The sequence below is a fragment of the Rhinichthys klamathensis genome, unplaced genomic scaffold (genome assembly GCF_029890125.1).
Source record: "Rhinichthys klamathensis goyatoka isolate OS25496 unplaced genomic scaffold, OSU_Roscu_1.1 h1tg000462l_1, whole genome shotgun sequence".
Classification (NCBI taxonomy): Eukaryota; Metazoa; Chordata; class Actinopteri; order Cypriniformes; family Leuciscidae; genus Rhinichthys; species Rhinichthys klamathensis.
In genome coordinates this window covers 15,001-30,478 of record NW_026606951.1, presented here as the reverse complement: position 1 = coordinate 30,478, position 15,478 = coordinate 15,001, and the positions used below count along the sequence as shown (strand labels likewise).

General features: G+C 41.5%; 1 protein-coding gene across 1 annotated transcript in view; it reads right to left on the bottom strand.

The window, feature by feature from the left end:
- LOC130071818 (ryanodine receptor 3) overlaps window positions 1-15,478 on the bottom strand; it is a 248,526-nt gene that overhangs the window by 226,036 nt on the left and 7,012 nt on the right. The window contains exons 3-8 of the mRNA XM_056236709.1: window positions 12,601-12,702; window positions 11,267-11,281; window positions 9,270-9,344; window positions 9,112-9,190; window positions 8,329-8,441; window positions 7,157-7,256 (exon numbers count right to left, since the gene is read on the bottom strand). Of these exons, the coding sequence (XP_056092684.1) occupies window positions 7,157-7,256; window positions 8,329-8,441; window positions 9,112-9,190; window positions 9,270-9,344; window positions 11,267-11,281; window positions 12,601-12,702 (484 nt within the window). The remainder of the gene's footprint in view (window positions 1-7,156; window positions 7,257-8,328; window positions 8,442-9,111; window positions 9,191-9,269; window positions 9,345-11,266; window positions 11,282-12,600; window positions 12,703-15,478) is intronic.

Below are 15,478 nucleotides of genomic sequence, written 5' to 3'. Positions count from 1 at the left end.
CTCAGTGTTTGGCTGTAGTGTCTGGCCTTAAACTCAGTGTTTGGCTGTAGTGTCTGGCCTTAAACTCAGTGTTTGCCTGTAGTGTCTGGCCTTAAACTCAGTGTTTGCCTGTAGTGTCTGGCCTTAAACTCAGTGTTTGGCTGTAGTGTCTGGCCTTAAACTCAGTGTTTGCCTGTAGTGTCTGGCCTTAAACTCAGTGTTTGCCTGTAGTGTCTGGCCTTAAACTCAGTGTTTGGCTGTAGTGTCTGGCCTTAAACTCAGTGTTTGCCTGTAGTGTCTGGCCTTAAACTCAGTGTTTGCCTGTAGTGTCTGGCCTTAAACTCAGTGTTTGACTGTAGTGTCTGGCCTTAAACTCAGTGTTTGGCTGTAGTGTCTGGCCTTAAACTCAGTGTTTGGCTGTAGTGTCTGGCCTTAAACTCAGTGTTTGGCTGAAGTGTCTGGCCTTAAACTCAGTCTTTGGCTGTAGTGTCTGGCCTTAAACTCAGTGTTTGCCTGTAGTGTCTGGCCTTAAACTCAGTGTTTGCCTGTAGTGTCTGGCCTTAAACTCAGTGTTTGCCTGTAGTGTCTGGCCTTAAACTCAGTGTTTGCCTGTAGTGTCTGGCCTTAAACTCAGTGTTTGACTGTAGTGTCTGGCCTTAAACTCAGTGTTTGCCTGTAGTGTCTGGCCTTAAACTCAGTCTTTGGCTGTAGTGTCTGGCCTTAAACTCAGTGTTTGGCTGTAGTGTCTGGCCTTAAACTCAGTGTTTGGCTGTAGTGTCTGGCCTTAAACTCAGTGTTTGGCTGTAGTGTCTGGCCTTAAACTCAGTGTTTGGCTGTAGTGTCTGGCCTTAAACTCAGTGTTTTGCTGTAGTGTCTGGCCTTAAACTCAGTGTTTGGCTGTAGTGTCTGGCCTTAAACTCAGTCTTTGGCTGTAGTGTCTGGCCTTAAACTCAGTGTTTGGCTGTAGTGTCTGGCCTTAAACTCAGTGTTTGACTGTAGTGTCTGGCCATAAACTCAGTGTTTGGCTGTAGTGTCTGGCCTTAAACTCAGTGTTTGCCTGTAGTGTCTGGCCATAAACTCAGTGTTTGGCTGTAGTGTCTGGCCTTAAACTCAGTGTTTGACTGTAGTGTCTGGCCTTAAACTCAGTGTTTGGCTGTAGTGTCTGGCCTTAAACTCAGTGTTTGGCTGTAGTGTCTGGCTTTAAACTCAGTGTTTGGCTGTAGTGTCTGGCCTTAAACTCAGTGTTTGACTGTAGTGTCTGGGCTTAAACTCAGTGTTTGACTGTAGTGTCTGGCCTTAAATTCAGTGTTTGCCTGTAGTGTCTGGCCTTAAACTCAGTGTTTGACTGTAGTGTCTGGCCTTAAACTCAGTCTTTGGCTGTAGTGTCTGGCCTTAAACTCAGTGTTTGCCTGTAGTGTCTGGCCTTAAACTCAGTGTTTGACTGTAGTGTCTGGCCTTAAACTCAGTGTTTGCCTGTAGTGTCTGGCCTTAAACTCAGTGTTTGGCTGTAGTGTCTGGCCTTAAACTCAGTGTTTGGCTGTAGTGTCTGGCCTTAAACTCAGTGTTTGGCTGTAGTGTCTGGCCTTAAACTCAGTGTTTGCCTGTAGTGTCTGGCCTTAAACTCAGTGTTTGACTGAAGTGTCTGGCCTTAAACTCAGTGTTTGACTGTAGTGTCTAGTCTTAAACTCAGTGTTTGGCTGTAGTGTCTGGCCTTAAACTCAGTGTTTGCCTGTAGTGTCTAGTCTTAAACTCAGTGTTTGGCTGTAGTGTCTGGCCTTAAACTTAGTGTTTGCCTGTAGTGTCTAGTCTTAAACTCAGTGTTTGCCTGTAGTGTCTAGTCTTAAACTCAGTGTTTGGCTGTAGTGTCTAGTCTTAAACTCAGTGTTTGCCTGTAGTGTCTGGCCTTAAACTCAGTGTTTGCCTGTAGTGTCTGGCCTTAAACTCAGTGTTTGGCTGTAGTGTCTGGCCTTAAACTCAGTGTTTGCCTGTAGTGTCTGGCCTTAAACTCAGTGTTTGGCTGTAGTGTCTGGCCTTAAACTCAGTGTTTGACTGTAATGTCTGGCCTTAAACTCAGTGTTTGCCTGTAGTGTCTGGCCTTAAACTCAGTGTTTGGCTGTAGTGTCTGGCCTTAAACTCAGTGTTTGACTGTAGTGTCTGGCCTTAAACTCAGTGTTTGCCTGTAGTGTCTGGCCTTAAACTCAGTGTTTGACTGTAGTGTCTGGCCTTAAACTCAGTCTTTGGCTGTAGTGTCTGGCCTTAAACTCAGTGTTTGCCTGTAGTGTCTGGCCTTAAACTCAGTGTTTGGCTGTAGTGTCTGGCCTTAAACTCAGTGTTTGGCTGTAGTGTCTGGCCTTAAACTCAGTGTTTGGCTGTAGTGTCTGGCCTTAAACTCAGTGTTTGCCTGTAGTGTCTGGCCTTAAACTCAGTGTTTGGCTGTAGTGTCTGGCCTTAAACTCAGTGTTTGCCTGTAGTGTCTGGCCTTAAACTCAGTGTTTGGCTGTAGTGTCTGGCCTTAAACTCAGTGTTTGCCTGTAGTGTCTGGCCTTAAACTCAGTCTTTGGCTGTAGTGTCTGGGCTTAAACTCAGTGTTTGCCTGTAGTGTCTGGCCTTAAACTCAGTGTTTGCCTGTAGTGTCTGGCCTTAAACTCAGTGTTTGCCTGTAGTGTCTGGCCTTAAACTCAGTGTTTGGCTGTAGTGTCTGGCCTTAAACTCAGTGTTTGCCTGTAGTGTCTGGCCTTAAACTCAGTGTTTGCCTGTAGTGTCTGGCCTTAAACTCAGTGTTTGCCTGTAGTGTCTGGCCTTAAACTCAGTCTTTGGCTGTAGTGTCTGGCCTTAAACTCAGTCTTTGGCTGTAGTGTCTGGCCTTAAACTCAGTGTTTGCCTGTAGTGTCTGGCCTTAAACTCAGTCTTTGGCTGTAGTGTCTGGCCTTAAACTCAGTGTTTGCCTGTAGTGTCTGGCCTTAAACTCAGTGTTTGCCTGTAGTGTCTGGCCTTAAACTCAGTGTTTGGCTGAAGTGTCTGGCCTTAAACTCGGTGTTTGCCTGTAGTGTCTGGCCTTAAACTCAGTGTTTGCCTGTAGTGTCTGGCCTTAAACTCAGTGTTTGGCTGAAGTGTCTGGCCTTAAACTCAGTCTTTGGCTGTAGTGTCTGGCCTTAAACTCAGTGTTTGCCTGTAGTGTCTGGCCTTAAACTCAGTGTTTGACTGTAGTGTCTGGCCTTAAACTCAGTGTTTGCCTGTAGTGTCTGGCCTTAAACTCAGTGTTTGGCTGTAGTGTCTGGCCTTAAACTCAGTGTTTGGCTGTAGTGTCTGGCCTTAAACTCAGTGTTTGGCTGTAGTGTCTGGCCTTAAACTCAGTGTTTGCCTGTAGTGTCTGGCCTTAAACTCAGTGTTTGACTGAAGTGTCTGGCCTTAAACTCAGTGTTTGACTGTAGTGTCTAGTCTTAAACTCAGTGTTTGGCTGTAGTGTCTGGCCTTAAACTCAGTGTTTGCCTGTAGTGTCTAGTCTTAAACTCAGTGTTTGGCTGTAGTGTCTGGCCTTAAACTCAGTCTTTGGCTGTAGTGTCTGGCCTTAAACTCAGTGTTTGCCTGTAGTGTCTGGCCTTAAACTCAGTGTTTGCCTGTAGTGTCTGGCCTTAAACTCAGTGTTTGGCTGAAGTGTCTGGCCTTAAACTCGGTGTTTGCCTGTAGTGTCTGGCCTTAAACTCAGTCTTTGGCTGTAGTGTCTGGCCTTAAACTCAGTGTTTGCCTGTAGTGTCTGGCCTTAAACTCAGTGTTTGGCTGTAGTGTCTGGCCTTAAACTCAGTGTTTGCCTGTAGTGTCTGGCCTTAAACTCAGTGTTTGGCTGTAGTGTCTGGCCTTAAACTCAGTGTTTGCCTGTAGTGTCTGGCCTTAAACTCAGTGTTTGCCTGTAGTGTCTGGCCTTAAACTCAGTGTTTGACTGTAGTGTCTGGCCTTAAACTCAGTGTTTGGCTGTAGTGTCTGGCCTTAAACTCAGTGTTTGCCTGTAGTGTCTGGCCTTAAACTCAGTGTTTGACTGTAGTGTCTGGCCTTAAACTCAGTGTTTGACTGTAGTGTCTGGCCTTAAACTCAGTGTTTGACTGTAGTGTCTGGCCTTAAACTCAGTGTTTGACTGTAGTGTCTGGCCTTAAACTCAGTGTTTGACTGTAGTGTCTGGCCATAAACTCAGTGTTTGGCTGTAGTGTCTGGCCTTAAACTCAGTGTTTGACTGAAGTGTCTGGCCTTAAACTCAGTGTTTGCCTGTAGTGTCTGGCCTTAAACTCAGTGTTTGCCTGTAGTGTCTGGCCTTAAACTCAGTGTTTGGCTGTAGTGTCTGGCCTTAAACTCAGTGTTTGGCTGTAGTGTCTGGCCTTAAACTCAGTGTTTGACTGAAGTGTCTGGCCTTAAACTCAGTGTTTGCCTGTAGTGTCTGGCCTTAAACTCAGTGTTTGACTGTAGTGTCTGGCCTTAAACTCAGTGTTTGCCTGTAGTGTCTGGCCTTAAACTCAGTGTTTGACTGTAGTGTCTGGCCTTAAACTCAGTGTTTGCCTGTAGTGTCTGGCCTTAAACTCAGTGTTTGGCTGTAGTGTCTGGCCTTAAACTCAGTGTTTGACTGAAGTGTCTGGCCTTAAACTCAGTGTTTGCCTGTAGTGTCTGGCCTTAAACTCAGTGTTTGCCTGTAGTGTCTGGCCTTAAACTCAGTGTTTGACTGTAGTGTCTGGCCTTAAACTCAGTGTTTGCCTGTAGTGTCTGGCCTTAAACTCAGTGTTTGGCTGTAGTGTCTGGCCTTAAACTCAGTGTTTGCCTGTAGTGTCTGGCCTTAAACTCAGTGTTTGGCTGTAGTGTCTGGCCTTAAACTCAGTGTTTGGCTGTAGTGTCTGGCCTTAAACTCAGTGTTTGGCTGTAGTGTCTGGCCTTAAACTCAGTCTTTGGCTGTAGTGTCTGGCCTTAAACTCAGTGTTTGCCTGTAGTGTCTGGCCTTAAACTCAGTCTTTGGCTGTAGTGTCTGGCCTTAAACTCAGTGTTTGCCTGTAGTGTCTGGCCTTAAACTCAGTCTTTGGCTGTAGTGTCTGGGCTTAAACTCAGTGTTTGCCTGTAGTGTCTGGCCTTAAACTCAGTCTTTGGCTGTAGTGTCTGGGCTTAAACTCAGTGTTTGCCTGTAGTGTCTGGCCTTAAACTCAGTGTTTGGCTGTAGTGTCTGGCCTTAAACTCAGTGTTTGCCTGTAGTGTCTGGCCTTAAACTCAGTGTTTGGCTGTAGTGTCTGGCCTTAAACTCAGTGTTTGCCTGTAGTGTCTGGCCTTAAACTCAGTGTTTGCCTGTAGTGTCTGGCCTTAAACTCAGTGTTTGCCTGTAGTGTCTGGCCTTAAACTCAGTGTTTGCCTGTAGTGTCTGGCCTTAAACTCAGTCTTTGGCTGTAGTGTCTGGCCTTAAACTCAGTCTTTGGCTGTAGTGTCTGGCCTTAAACTCAGTGTTTGCCTGTAGTGTCTGGCCTTAAACTCAGTCTTTGGCTGTAGTGTCTGGCCTTAAACTCAGTGTTTGCCTGTAGTGTCTGGCCTTAAACTCAGTGTTTGCCTGTAGTGTCTGGCCTTAAACTCAGTGTTTGGCTGAAGTGTCTGGCCTTAAACTCGGTGTTTGCCTGTAGTGTCTGGCCTTAAACTCAGTCTTTGGCTGTAGTGTCTGGCCTTAAACTCAGTGTTTGGCTGAAGTGTCTGGCCTTAAACTCAGTGTTTGCCTGTAGTGTCTGGCCTTAAACTCAGTCTTTGGCTGTAGTGTCTGGCCTTAAACTCAGTGTTTGGCTGAAGTGTCTGGCCTTAAACTCGGTGTTTGCCTGTAGTGTCTGGCCTTAAACTCAGTCTTTGGCTGTAGTGTCTGGCCTTAAACTCAGTGTTTGGCTGTAGTGTCTGGCCTTAAACTCAGTGTTTGCCTGTAGTGTCTGGCCTTAAACTCAGTGTTTGGCTGAAGTGTCTGGCCTTAAACTCAGTGTTTGCCTGTAGTGTCTGGCCTTAAACTCAGTGTTTGGCTGAAGTGTCTGGCCTTAAACTCGGTGTTTGCCTGTAGTGTCTGGCCTTAAACTCAGTCTTTGGCTGTAGTGTCTGGCCTTAAACTCAGTGTTTGCCTGTAGTGTCTGGCCTTAAACTCAGTGTTTGCCTGTAGTGTCTGGCCTTAAACTCAGTGTTTGACTGTAGTGTCTGGCCTTAAACTCAGTGTTTGGCTGTAGTGTCTGGCCTTAAACTCAGTGTTTGGCTGTAGTGTCTGGCCTTAAACTCAGTGTTTGCCTGTAGTGTCTGGCCTTAAACTCAGTGTTTGCCTGTAGTGTCTGGCCTTAAACTCAGTCTTTGGCTGTAGTGTCTGGCCTTAAACTCAGTGTTTGGCTGTAGTGTCTGGCCTTAAACTCAGTGTTTGCCTGTAGTGTCTGGCCTTAAACTCAGTGTTTGCCTGTAGTGTCTGGCCTTAAACTCAGTGTTTGGCTGTAGTGTCTGGCCTTAAACTCAGTCTTTGGCTGTAGTGTCTGGCCTTAAACTCAGTGTTTGGCTGTAGTGTCTGGCCTTAAACTCAGTCTTTGGCTGTAGTGTCTGGCCTTAAACTCAGTGTTTGCCTGTAGTGTCTGGCCTTAAACTCAGTGTTTGCCTGTAGTGTCTGGCCTTAAACTCAGTGTTTGGCTGTAGTGTCTGGCCTTAAACTCAGTCTTTGGCTGTAGTGTCTGGCCTTAAACTCAGTGTTTGCCTGTAGTGTCTGGCCTTAAACTCAGTGTTTGCCTGTAGTGTCTGGCCTTAAACTCAGTGTTTGCCTGTAGTGTCTGGCCTTAAACTCAGTGTTTGCCTGTAGTGTCTGGCCTTAAACTCAGTGTTTGGCTGTAGTGTCTGGTCTTAAACTCAGTGTTTGCCTGTAGTGTCTGGCCTTAAACTCAGTGTTTGGCTGTAGTGTCTGGCCTTAAACTCAGTCTTTGGCTGTAGTGTCTGGCCTTAAACTCAGTGTTTGCCTGTAGTGTCTGGCCTTAAACTCAGTGTTTGCCTGTAGTGTCTGGCCTTAAACTCAGTGTTTGCCTGTAGTGTCTGGCCTTAAACTCAGTCTTTGGCTGTAGTGTCTGGCCTTAAACTCAGTGTTTGGCTGTAGTGTCTGGCCTTAAACTCAGTGTTTGGCTGTAGTGTCTGGCGTTAAACGCTGGTGTTCGTGACGAACCTTCCTCCACGTTGCTCCCGGAGCAGGTGGGATGCACGTTCCACAGCGTTTGCATGAACGACGCGTCCACATGGATGTTCCCATTGGATATGGACAGATGCTGTCGGGGAGACGGGGTGCATAATCGTTACCATGGCAAAACGTCATCTCGTGTCATGTGGGTTCTATGATGCGTTTGCCCCAGAGGTCGTAACTGAGAAGCTTTGCATTATGGGTTATGCTTGCATATATTCAGATTAAGCTGTAAAAAATGTAACTGTCCACTAACAAACACACTGACTAATTCTGATCATGTCTGACTCATCTGGACCAGAGATCACAAATCACTGCAATATATGACAATATTGATGCTTTTATAATGGAAGTGTCAATCATGTATTTGCTATATGAAGCTGCTGATGCAAAAAGTGAAATTCAATTAAAAAAATGATGAAAAAAGAATGACTCCTCGTTTGAACTATAAAACCTAATAAATATACTTACAGCACTGGAAAGCTTAATAGTCATGGAAATAAGGAAATTAAATGATTTTATAATAAAAATATAAATAAAAAATATATTTTTAATTAATAATTATATACTAATAATATATTATATATTATTATATATAATATATAATAATACAATAAACAATAATAATATGCTTACAGCACTAAAGAGATTAAAAGTCATGGAAATAAATAAATCGATTAATTGAAAAAATAAATCAATTAAATTAAATTAAATTATACGTTGAACTAACAAATAAGCTTACAGCACTGAAAATATTAACTGTAATGTAAATAAAATAAAGTAAAATGAAGTAAAATAAAATAAAATAAATATTTTGAACTATAAAACATAATAAATATACTTACAGCACTGACTAATAGTCATGGAAATAAGGACATTAAATGATTTCATAATAAAAATATAAATCAAATATATATATTTTTTTTAATTATTTAATAATTATATAATACAATAAAAATATGCTTACAGCACTGAAGAGTTTAAAAGTCATGGAAATAAATAATAAATCGATTAATTAAAAAAAAAATATGTATTTAATGCATTTTACGTTCAAAACTTTGATTTTAAATTCAAGACTTTGATTTTACAGATGAATTATACACCTGAAGAAAATCAAATGTAAAGTCATGTCTTGTATGTTTACTTTATTTGATACTCACAAGATAGCGTTCAGAGGAAACACTGACGAGAATGAGATCATCTCCGATGCGCACTTTCTCCCCCTCGGATCTCTGTTTGGACGCGGGATGAATCGTCCACCAACAGGGCTCGCCTGGAGAGACACACACCAACACACACCGACACACAGATCGTTAACGCCGGACTCTCCTCGCCTCTAGGGCTGGGCGAAAAAAATCTCGATTTTTAGATTAATCGTTTTTTAAAAATGTGGTCGATTCAAAATCGATTCTCAAATTTATTTATCTATCCCCCAAAAGCCAGTATTAGTTTTCCTCCACTGTTCATAGGCTTGCACTTCTCCATGTTACAGCTAATGCTGGGAGATTTTATGTTTGTTTTATCTTAAACATAAAATAACCTGATCCTGATTGATAAAGGCATGCGACTGTTCTGACTTATCCAATTTTCAGCATCAATTTTTCATCTTGCATCACAATCCTGTCTATTCATTATATGCACTTGAAATATAGAGTTGGGTTGATGTTTTATTGTGTATCCAAGTGTACCTAAAATAAAAAGAGTTTTTAATTAATCAACCACTTGTAAACTTATGTTCACTGTTCTTTTTTATAAATATAGGATTATAAATATAGGAGTCGAATCAAGAACCGAAATCAAAAATCGAATTGAGAGCTTGCGACTCGAATTGGAACATCTGAGTTGATACCCTAATCTCTTCATGTGCTTTCTAGAGGTTCCTGGAGTCTAAAAAACAAACTGACTGCACAGTTTCACCTTCGATCCGAGCAATCATGCTTCACCTGTTGAGTCTTCTTGAAGTCCCACATCAAACGATAGTTTATCCGTCATAGACCGTGACGTCTTCAGACAGGTCAGATACTGCGGCACAAAACATGACACTTTCACACAACCTGCAGAAAGTCAAACAGAGCTGACGACAGAACCAAAGTTCACCAACCATCCCGCTGAAGGAGTGTCTGAGGAGAATAGCGTGACCGTAGAGCAAGGTCCGGTGTCCTCCGCCCTGGGCCGCCTGCGGACAGAACCATTACAGACAAATAAACATCTGAACCATTACAGTCACTCCTTCGTCAGACACAAACAAATAATTATAGCTGCAAGCAGCAATTATGGGGCCAGGCACAAAGAAGGCACAACAAGTCATGATTACGTTGCTCGGAGCATCAGGGGTCTTATTCATAAAACTGTGCGTAGGATCCTTACTAAACGTGTACGTGCACCGAAAGCCAACAATGGAGTACGGCAAAAAATATTCAGGTTATAAAAGCATGCGAACGCCAGAACCTGCGCAAAATTCCCTTTATAAATCCCAGTCAGCAGAAGATTGTGTTCACATGCGTCTCCGCCCCGAAATATCCATATCTGGAGCTTACAACGCCTCGTTTTACTATGCATTAGGTCATCTGTATATCATTTGCATATGCATATTCATCCATGTGATACAATCTTTAACGGTACAAGACATTAGGAAGATATAAGATACGGATCCATGACACTGATACATTTCTGAGAAAGTTTTTCTCAATCTTTTCCACTGGCCAAATAGTATTTTTAATTGCTTTATATATCTAATTGGAAATAGATAGGCCTTATTGTGCATTATTGATCTTTATTTGCGTGAATATATTTCAGGGCCTGTTTTGTGCAACGCAACGGTTATAAATGAGGCAGACCTACTGCAACAATGAAAGCATATTAAGATGATTTTAGGCAAAATCATGCCTCAAATTTGTTGCAGTGTTATACGAAAATGGTTCAGATTATCGACACGAAATCCATAACTTTTTGTCGGAACAGTTTGAAGATGATCTGACTCGAATTTGGTAAGAATCGGACAAACGGTCTAGGAGTCCGAAAAAGTAGGTTTTTAAAGAAAATCAAAATGGCGGACAGGAAGATTGGCCCATAATGGCAAAATTGGTATCTATGTTTTCGGCATGACCAACAGAATCTATTAAGACCAGTTTCATTATAGTAAGCTAATTTTATTCAAAAGTTATGAGCGTTTTTGCTAACTTTATTATAACCTTTGACCACAAGGTGGCGCTGCCCCAAAATTGTTTGAGTACCCTCAGTGTGTCGAAGACACATACTACCTGGTGCTGACGACATACAGAGTTTCGTAACGATATGCCAATGCATTTGTAAAATATAGCATTTTCCGACAAAATTCAAAATGGCCGACACCCAAAATGGCTGATATGGGAAAATTAGTTATCGTTCAACTTGGCATGCTACACCGAATCTCCTGACCACTAGGCACTGTGCCGAAACATGCTTGGTCATGCTTGTCATAACACACACCAAGTTTGGTAAGAATTTGCTGAAGCGTTGCGGAGAAATAGCCTCACTTTCGTTTTGACAGGGACTTCTACGAATTTGTTAATGCCTTATTCGAGAACGGTTTGACGAATCGGCTTGAATTCCCAAAGTTTTTGTCGGCATGGTTTGAAGATTATCTGGTTACATTTTCGTGAAAATCATCACAAAATGTTTCAGAAAATTCAAAATGGGCGGAAAAATGTCCATGACGGAAAATTACGTTAATAAATTGCCATGAGCTAAGGAATTTTTTTATTTTTTTTAAATTTTTTTTTTTAAATAATTGTATTTCTAGCCAACAAAACCTTACGGTTTTAAAGTTATTAGCACAACCGTAAGTGCAACTTTAGACAGCTGGTGGCGCTAGAGGGATTGAGTTAGAGACTCCAAATTTGATATGGTGAAAGGTCAGATTGTCCTCTATCTGTGTGCCAAATTTCACAACTTTCCCGCAAGCGCTTCTATGGCCTACTATACACTTCCAGAGCGGAAGAAGAAGACACGGAAGAATAATAAGAACGCCACTGATTTAATAGATGCCTACACACCTTCAGTGCTTGACCCCTAATAACCCGAGCAGATGTAGAATCAGAAACAGCGAGAATCACTCACCTTTCTAATGAACTGCTGCGGGAGGCGTGAAGAAACCACAGAAAAAGAGTGTGAGACAAATGCTTTTGATAAACACAGACATTTGATCGTCATCTTCAGTTCATTGCGTCTAATGTTACGCGCTTGCGCTACAAGAGACCAAAAGCAAAGACCAGAGCCGCCACCAGTCATCAGGCTCACCGTCTGGACCTTAAAGACATCTGACCTTTAAACAAAAGCCCTGGAGCTTCAAACACACTGTGAAGAGACACTGACTGATAGGGGTTAAAGATCTGGGTTACTAACCCATCCGTAAATGCGAGACTAGTGTTTTGAAAGACGCTGTTGACTCTTCGGTCAGACGCAGTTTAAAGAGTGCCAGAGAAAAACATGTTGTTCTGTTTCAGTATGAGACGATGTCAGTGTCATTAACACTATTTCCGTAGTTTGTTATTAAATAAAGTCTAAAAATTAACTTTTTCTCATGCTAGCGGCGCACAAATGCGCACTATACATAGAGAGCAAATGAAATTACGAGCATGCAACGTCATAGTTATGTAGTCAATTAGTAAGTTATAAAATTACTAGTGCTGGGAAACGATTAATCGCATCCAAAATAAAAGTTTGTGTTTACATAATATATGTGTATATATTTAATGGAAGTATATATTTAAGAAATATTTGCATGTATATACTGTATATATATTTACACATATTATATAATAAATATAAATATTTAATATATAAATAACACATTTTTATTAAATATATACATGCATAAGTGTGTATTTACATAAACAAAATAATTATACACAGTACACACACATATATGTAAACACAAACTTTTATTTTGGATGCGATTAATTGTGATTCGTTTCTCAGCACTAATAAAGAGCAAATTAAATCACGAGCATGCAACGACGTAGTTGTGTAGTCAGTTTGTAAGTTATAAAATTACCAAAAAGTACCAATAAATGACAGAACTGGTGCTTCATGTGTTAGCCAGGAAGTTTGGCACTGCTACAGAAGATTCCCGGTCAACAATCGTCAGGTTTTTTAGTCTTCAGCCCCGCTGACCTGCGGGGTCCCTCAAGGCTCTGTTCTTGGCCCTATCTTGTCTTAACCATATATCTTACTTTTAGGGTCAATTTTTCATAACTATGGGATTTCTTTTCATTTTTATGCTGATGCGCTTGATTGAGAAACATATGTATATATACAGTATAGAGAGAGAGAGAGAGAGAGAGAGAGAGAGAGAGAGAGAGAGAGAGAGACTGAGTCGATGTCAGTCGGAAACCTCGTTTCTGCATATAGCTCTCAGTGTTTGTGTGAGATTGGCGTGTTTTTGTACTTACGTCATTGTTTTGTCCAGTTTTGGCGAGCATTTCCTGCAGCGCGCGGACAGACAGCGACTGCTCCAACACGAAGCTACAGATGCACAGATCTGGAGGAACATACTGAAACACACACACAGAATATCATCAAGACACCAGAAAGTAAAGTTTGTCAGGACAAACAGCATTTTAACTTTTTGCTAACATGAATTAGTATGTTACTTTCATGCCTTACCAAATTGCTAACGTGTTTTAACACTTTGCTAACATGTTTTAGCACATTGCCGGTATGTTTTCGGTATAGCTTCAGTGTTTTTAGTCTCTCAGCATCAGAGCTTTATTGCGACTTAAAGCCTGTATTTTAATTCTAACATTGAACACTGTGCAAACTACAAACAATAACAAAACATTACTGTAAAAAAAAAATATTTTAGAACATAAAAACTAACTGCTAATAATAGTCCTAATAGTAGTTCTGCATTCACAAAGAGAAACAAAAACTTCACGAACCCACTAAAGTCTGTATTAGCATGCGGACGGTTCGCCCTGTTCTCCACCTAATAACCCGGCGTCCGTAGGTGTTCAGAGATCATCGTTTTCAGCTCAATACTAGAGTTCATTAAGCAAAAGGAATCCGCCCTAAATGAAGCCCTGAGGTGTTGGAGTGTGATTTACTGGCTTTGTAGTGCGTTCAACGGGTGTTCAGAGGAGAAACCGGCCGGTGAGAGGTTTGGGATCGAAGCCAAAGAGGCCAGAACATGACAGTTTAAGGCGAGCGATGAGAAGATAAATGAAGCAAACTGCCCTCCTTTACTGAGGAACACCGAACCACAAAAACTGGGAGAAAAAGTGGATCAGGATGTCCGTGATGATCCAGGAGAAACTTTCTCTTTATTATTAGGACGGGATGTGTTCAACTCTTCACAGGGATTCTAACTAGCATTCCCAGATCTGAACTAGTTGGTTTGACCCGGTGAACTCACGCAGACAGCGGTTCTCAATCAGCAAACCAAAGGTCCTGAAGATTAGAGATGCACCGGTATGAAAATGTTAGCCGATACCGATAACCGATAATACTTTATATTTGAAAGCCGATAACCGATATATATTGGCCGATAAATCTAAATCCAAATTTTTATATAATTTTTGAGAGCCTGATTACAAAAACACAAGTCTAGAAGCCATGACCCAAACACAATCGGTATCGCCCGATATATGATCATTTTTAATGTTATCGTTATCGACCCGATAAGAAAATTTGCCCGATATATATAAAGCCGATAAATAATGTATTATTTCCTTCTTCTGAGACACTTCAGATGCGCACTGTTCAACATAATGGTGTTAAATTGCGTGAAATATGATTAGAATCACTTCAAAAAAAGAAAATACAGTTAAAGTGCAACATGTGCAGCGCAAGTCTGTCATATCGGCTACATAACATTATAAAGAGAACATTATAATAGTGTGTTTTGGGACTTGGCTTTTAATGGTGAGACTTGTGTTTTTGTAATCAGGCTCTCAAAAATTATATACAAATTTGTATTTAGATTTATCGGACAATATATCGGTTATCGGCTTTTAAATATAAAGAATTATCGGCATCGGCCAAAATGATCATATCAGTGCATCCCTACTTTTTTTAAGTGATTTCAATCATATTTCAAGCAATTCAAAGCCATCATGTTGAACAGTGCGCATCTGAAGCGTCTCAGAAGAAGGAAATAATACATTATTTATCAGCTTTAATATAACGGCCAAATTTATCGGGCCGATAACGAAAACATTAAAAATGATCATATATCGGCCGATACTAATATACCTTAAGATGACTTATAATGACTTGAAATATATATGTGTGGAAGCGAGTTTAACGCAGATCTGTGTGAGTGTGATGGGGGAAACAGTTGAGTGACCTTTGACCTCTGTTGTGTGAAGTGAGATAGATTAAACAACAAGGACGAGAGAGAGAGAGAGAGAGAGAGAGAGAGAGAGAGAGAGAGAGAGAGAGAGAGAGAGAGAGAGAGAGAGAGAGAAGACAGCAGTGGATGATGGACGACCGCGTCACATCAAGGTCTCGGAGCTGAAGCCTTTAAACGGTGGATCAGATTCAGTTGTGAAGATTACAGACCGCAACAGATTCCCCCGGTGTAACATCATAACAGAGCAGGTGTATATTTACATGGATTCTATCATAAATGAGTCTGGATAAAGTGTTTTAAGCGCTCGGCTCATCAGGTGTGAAGGTGGATCGTTAGTTCTCTTTCTCCCTGAGGAACGACGTCTCTTATAAGAATAGAAAATGCACAATGAAGACAAACCGGCAGCGAGAGCGGCGATACATCATCCCTGTCTCGGCTAATTACTATCACATCCTTTTTAGTCACGAGGCTTTGAGTCGTTCCTCCTCTGAGGCGCTGACGAACCCACAACAGAGACTGAACACACTAAACTCACGAGAACTATCCTGTTAGTGGCATCTATGTGCGGGAATCACAAACACAAGAGCCACAACCATAACTGATATACAGAAAACTGGGTCATTCCGTGGCAAATCAACCCAATTTCGGACACTACCCCGGCTCAAATTTTTGATTTTGAATTTGAGATAATCATAAATGACTCTGAAATGTTAATTTGGGAATTGAAACCACGTTGATGACCCGAGTCTGTGGTGGAGTAGTGAGTTTAATGTGAATATAATCTGATACACCGGTGTTTTACCAGATGAGAAGATTATCTATGTATCGTCTTTTTAATTCCTTTTATAACTGTTTTAATATTCCTTGCTTTTATTTTGTGATTATTTTAATTCATTTCTGTGTAAAGCACTTTGAATTACCGTAGTGTATGAAATGTGCTACATACAGGTGAAACTCGAAAAAGAATATCGTGCAAA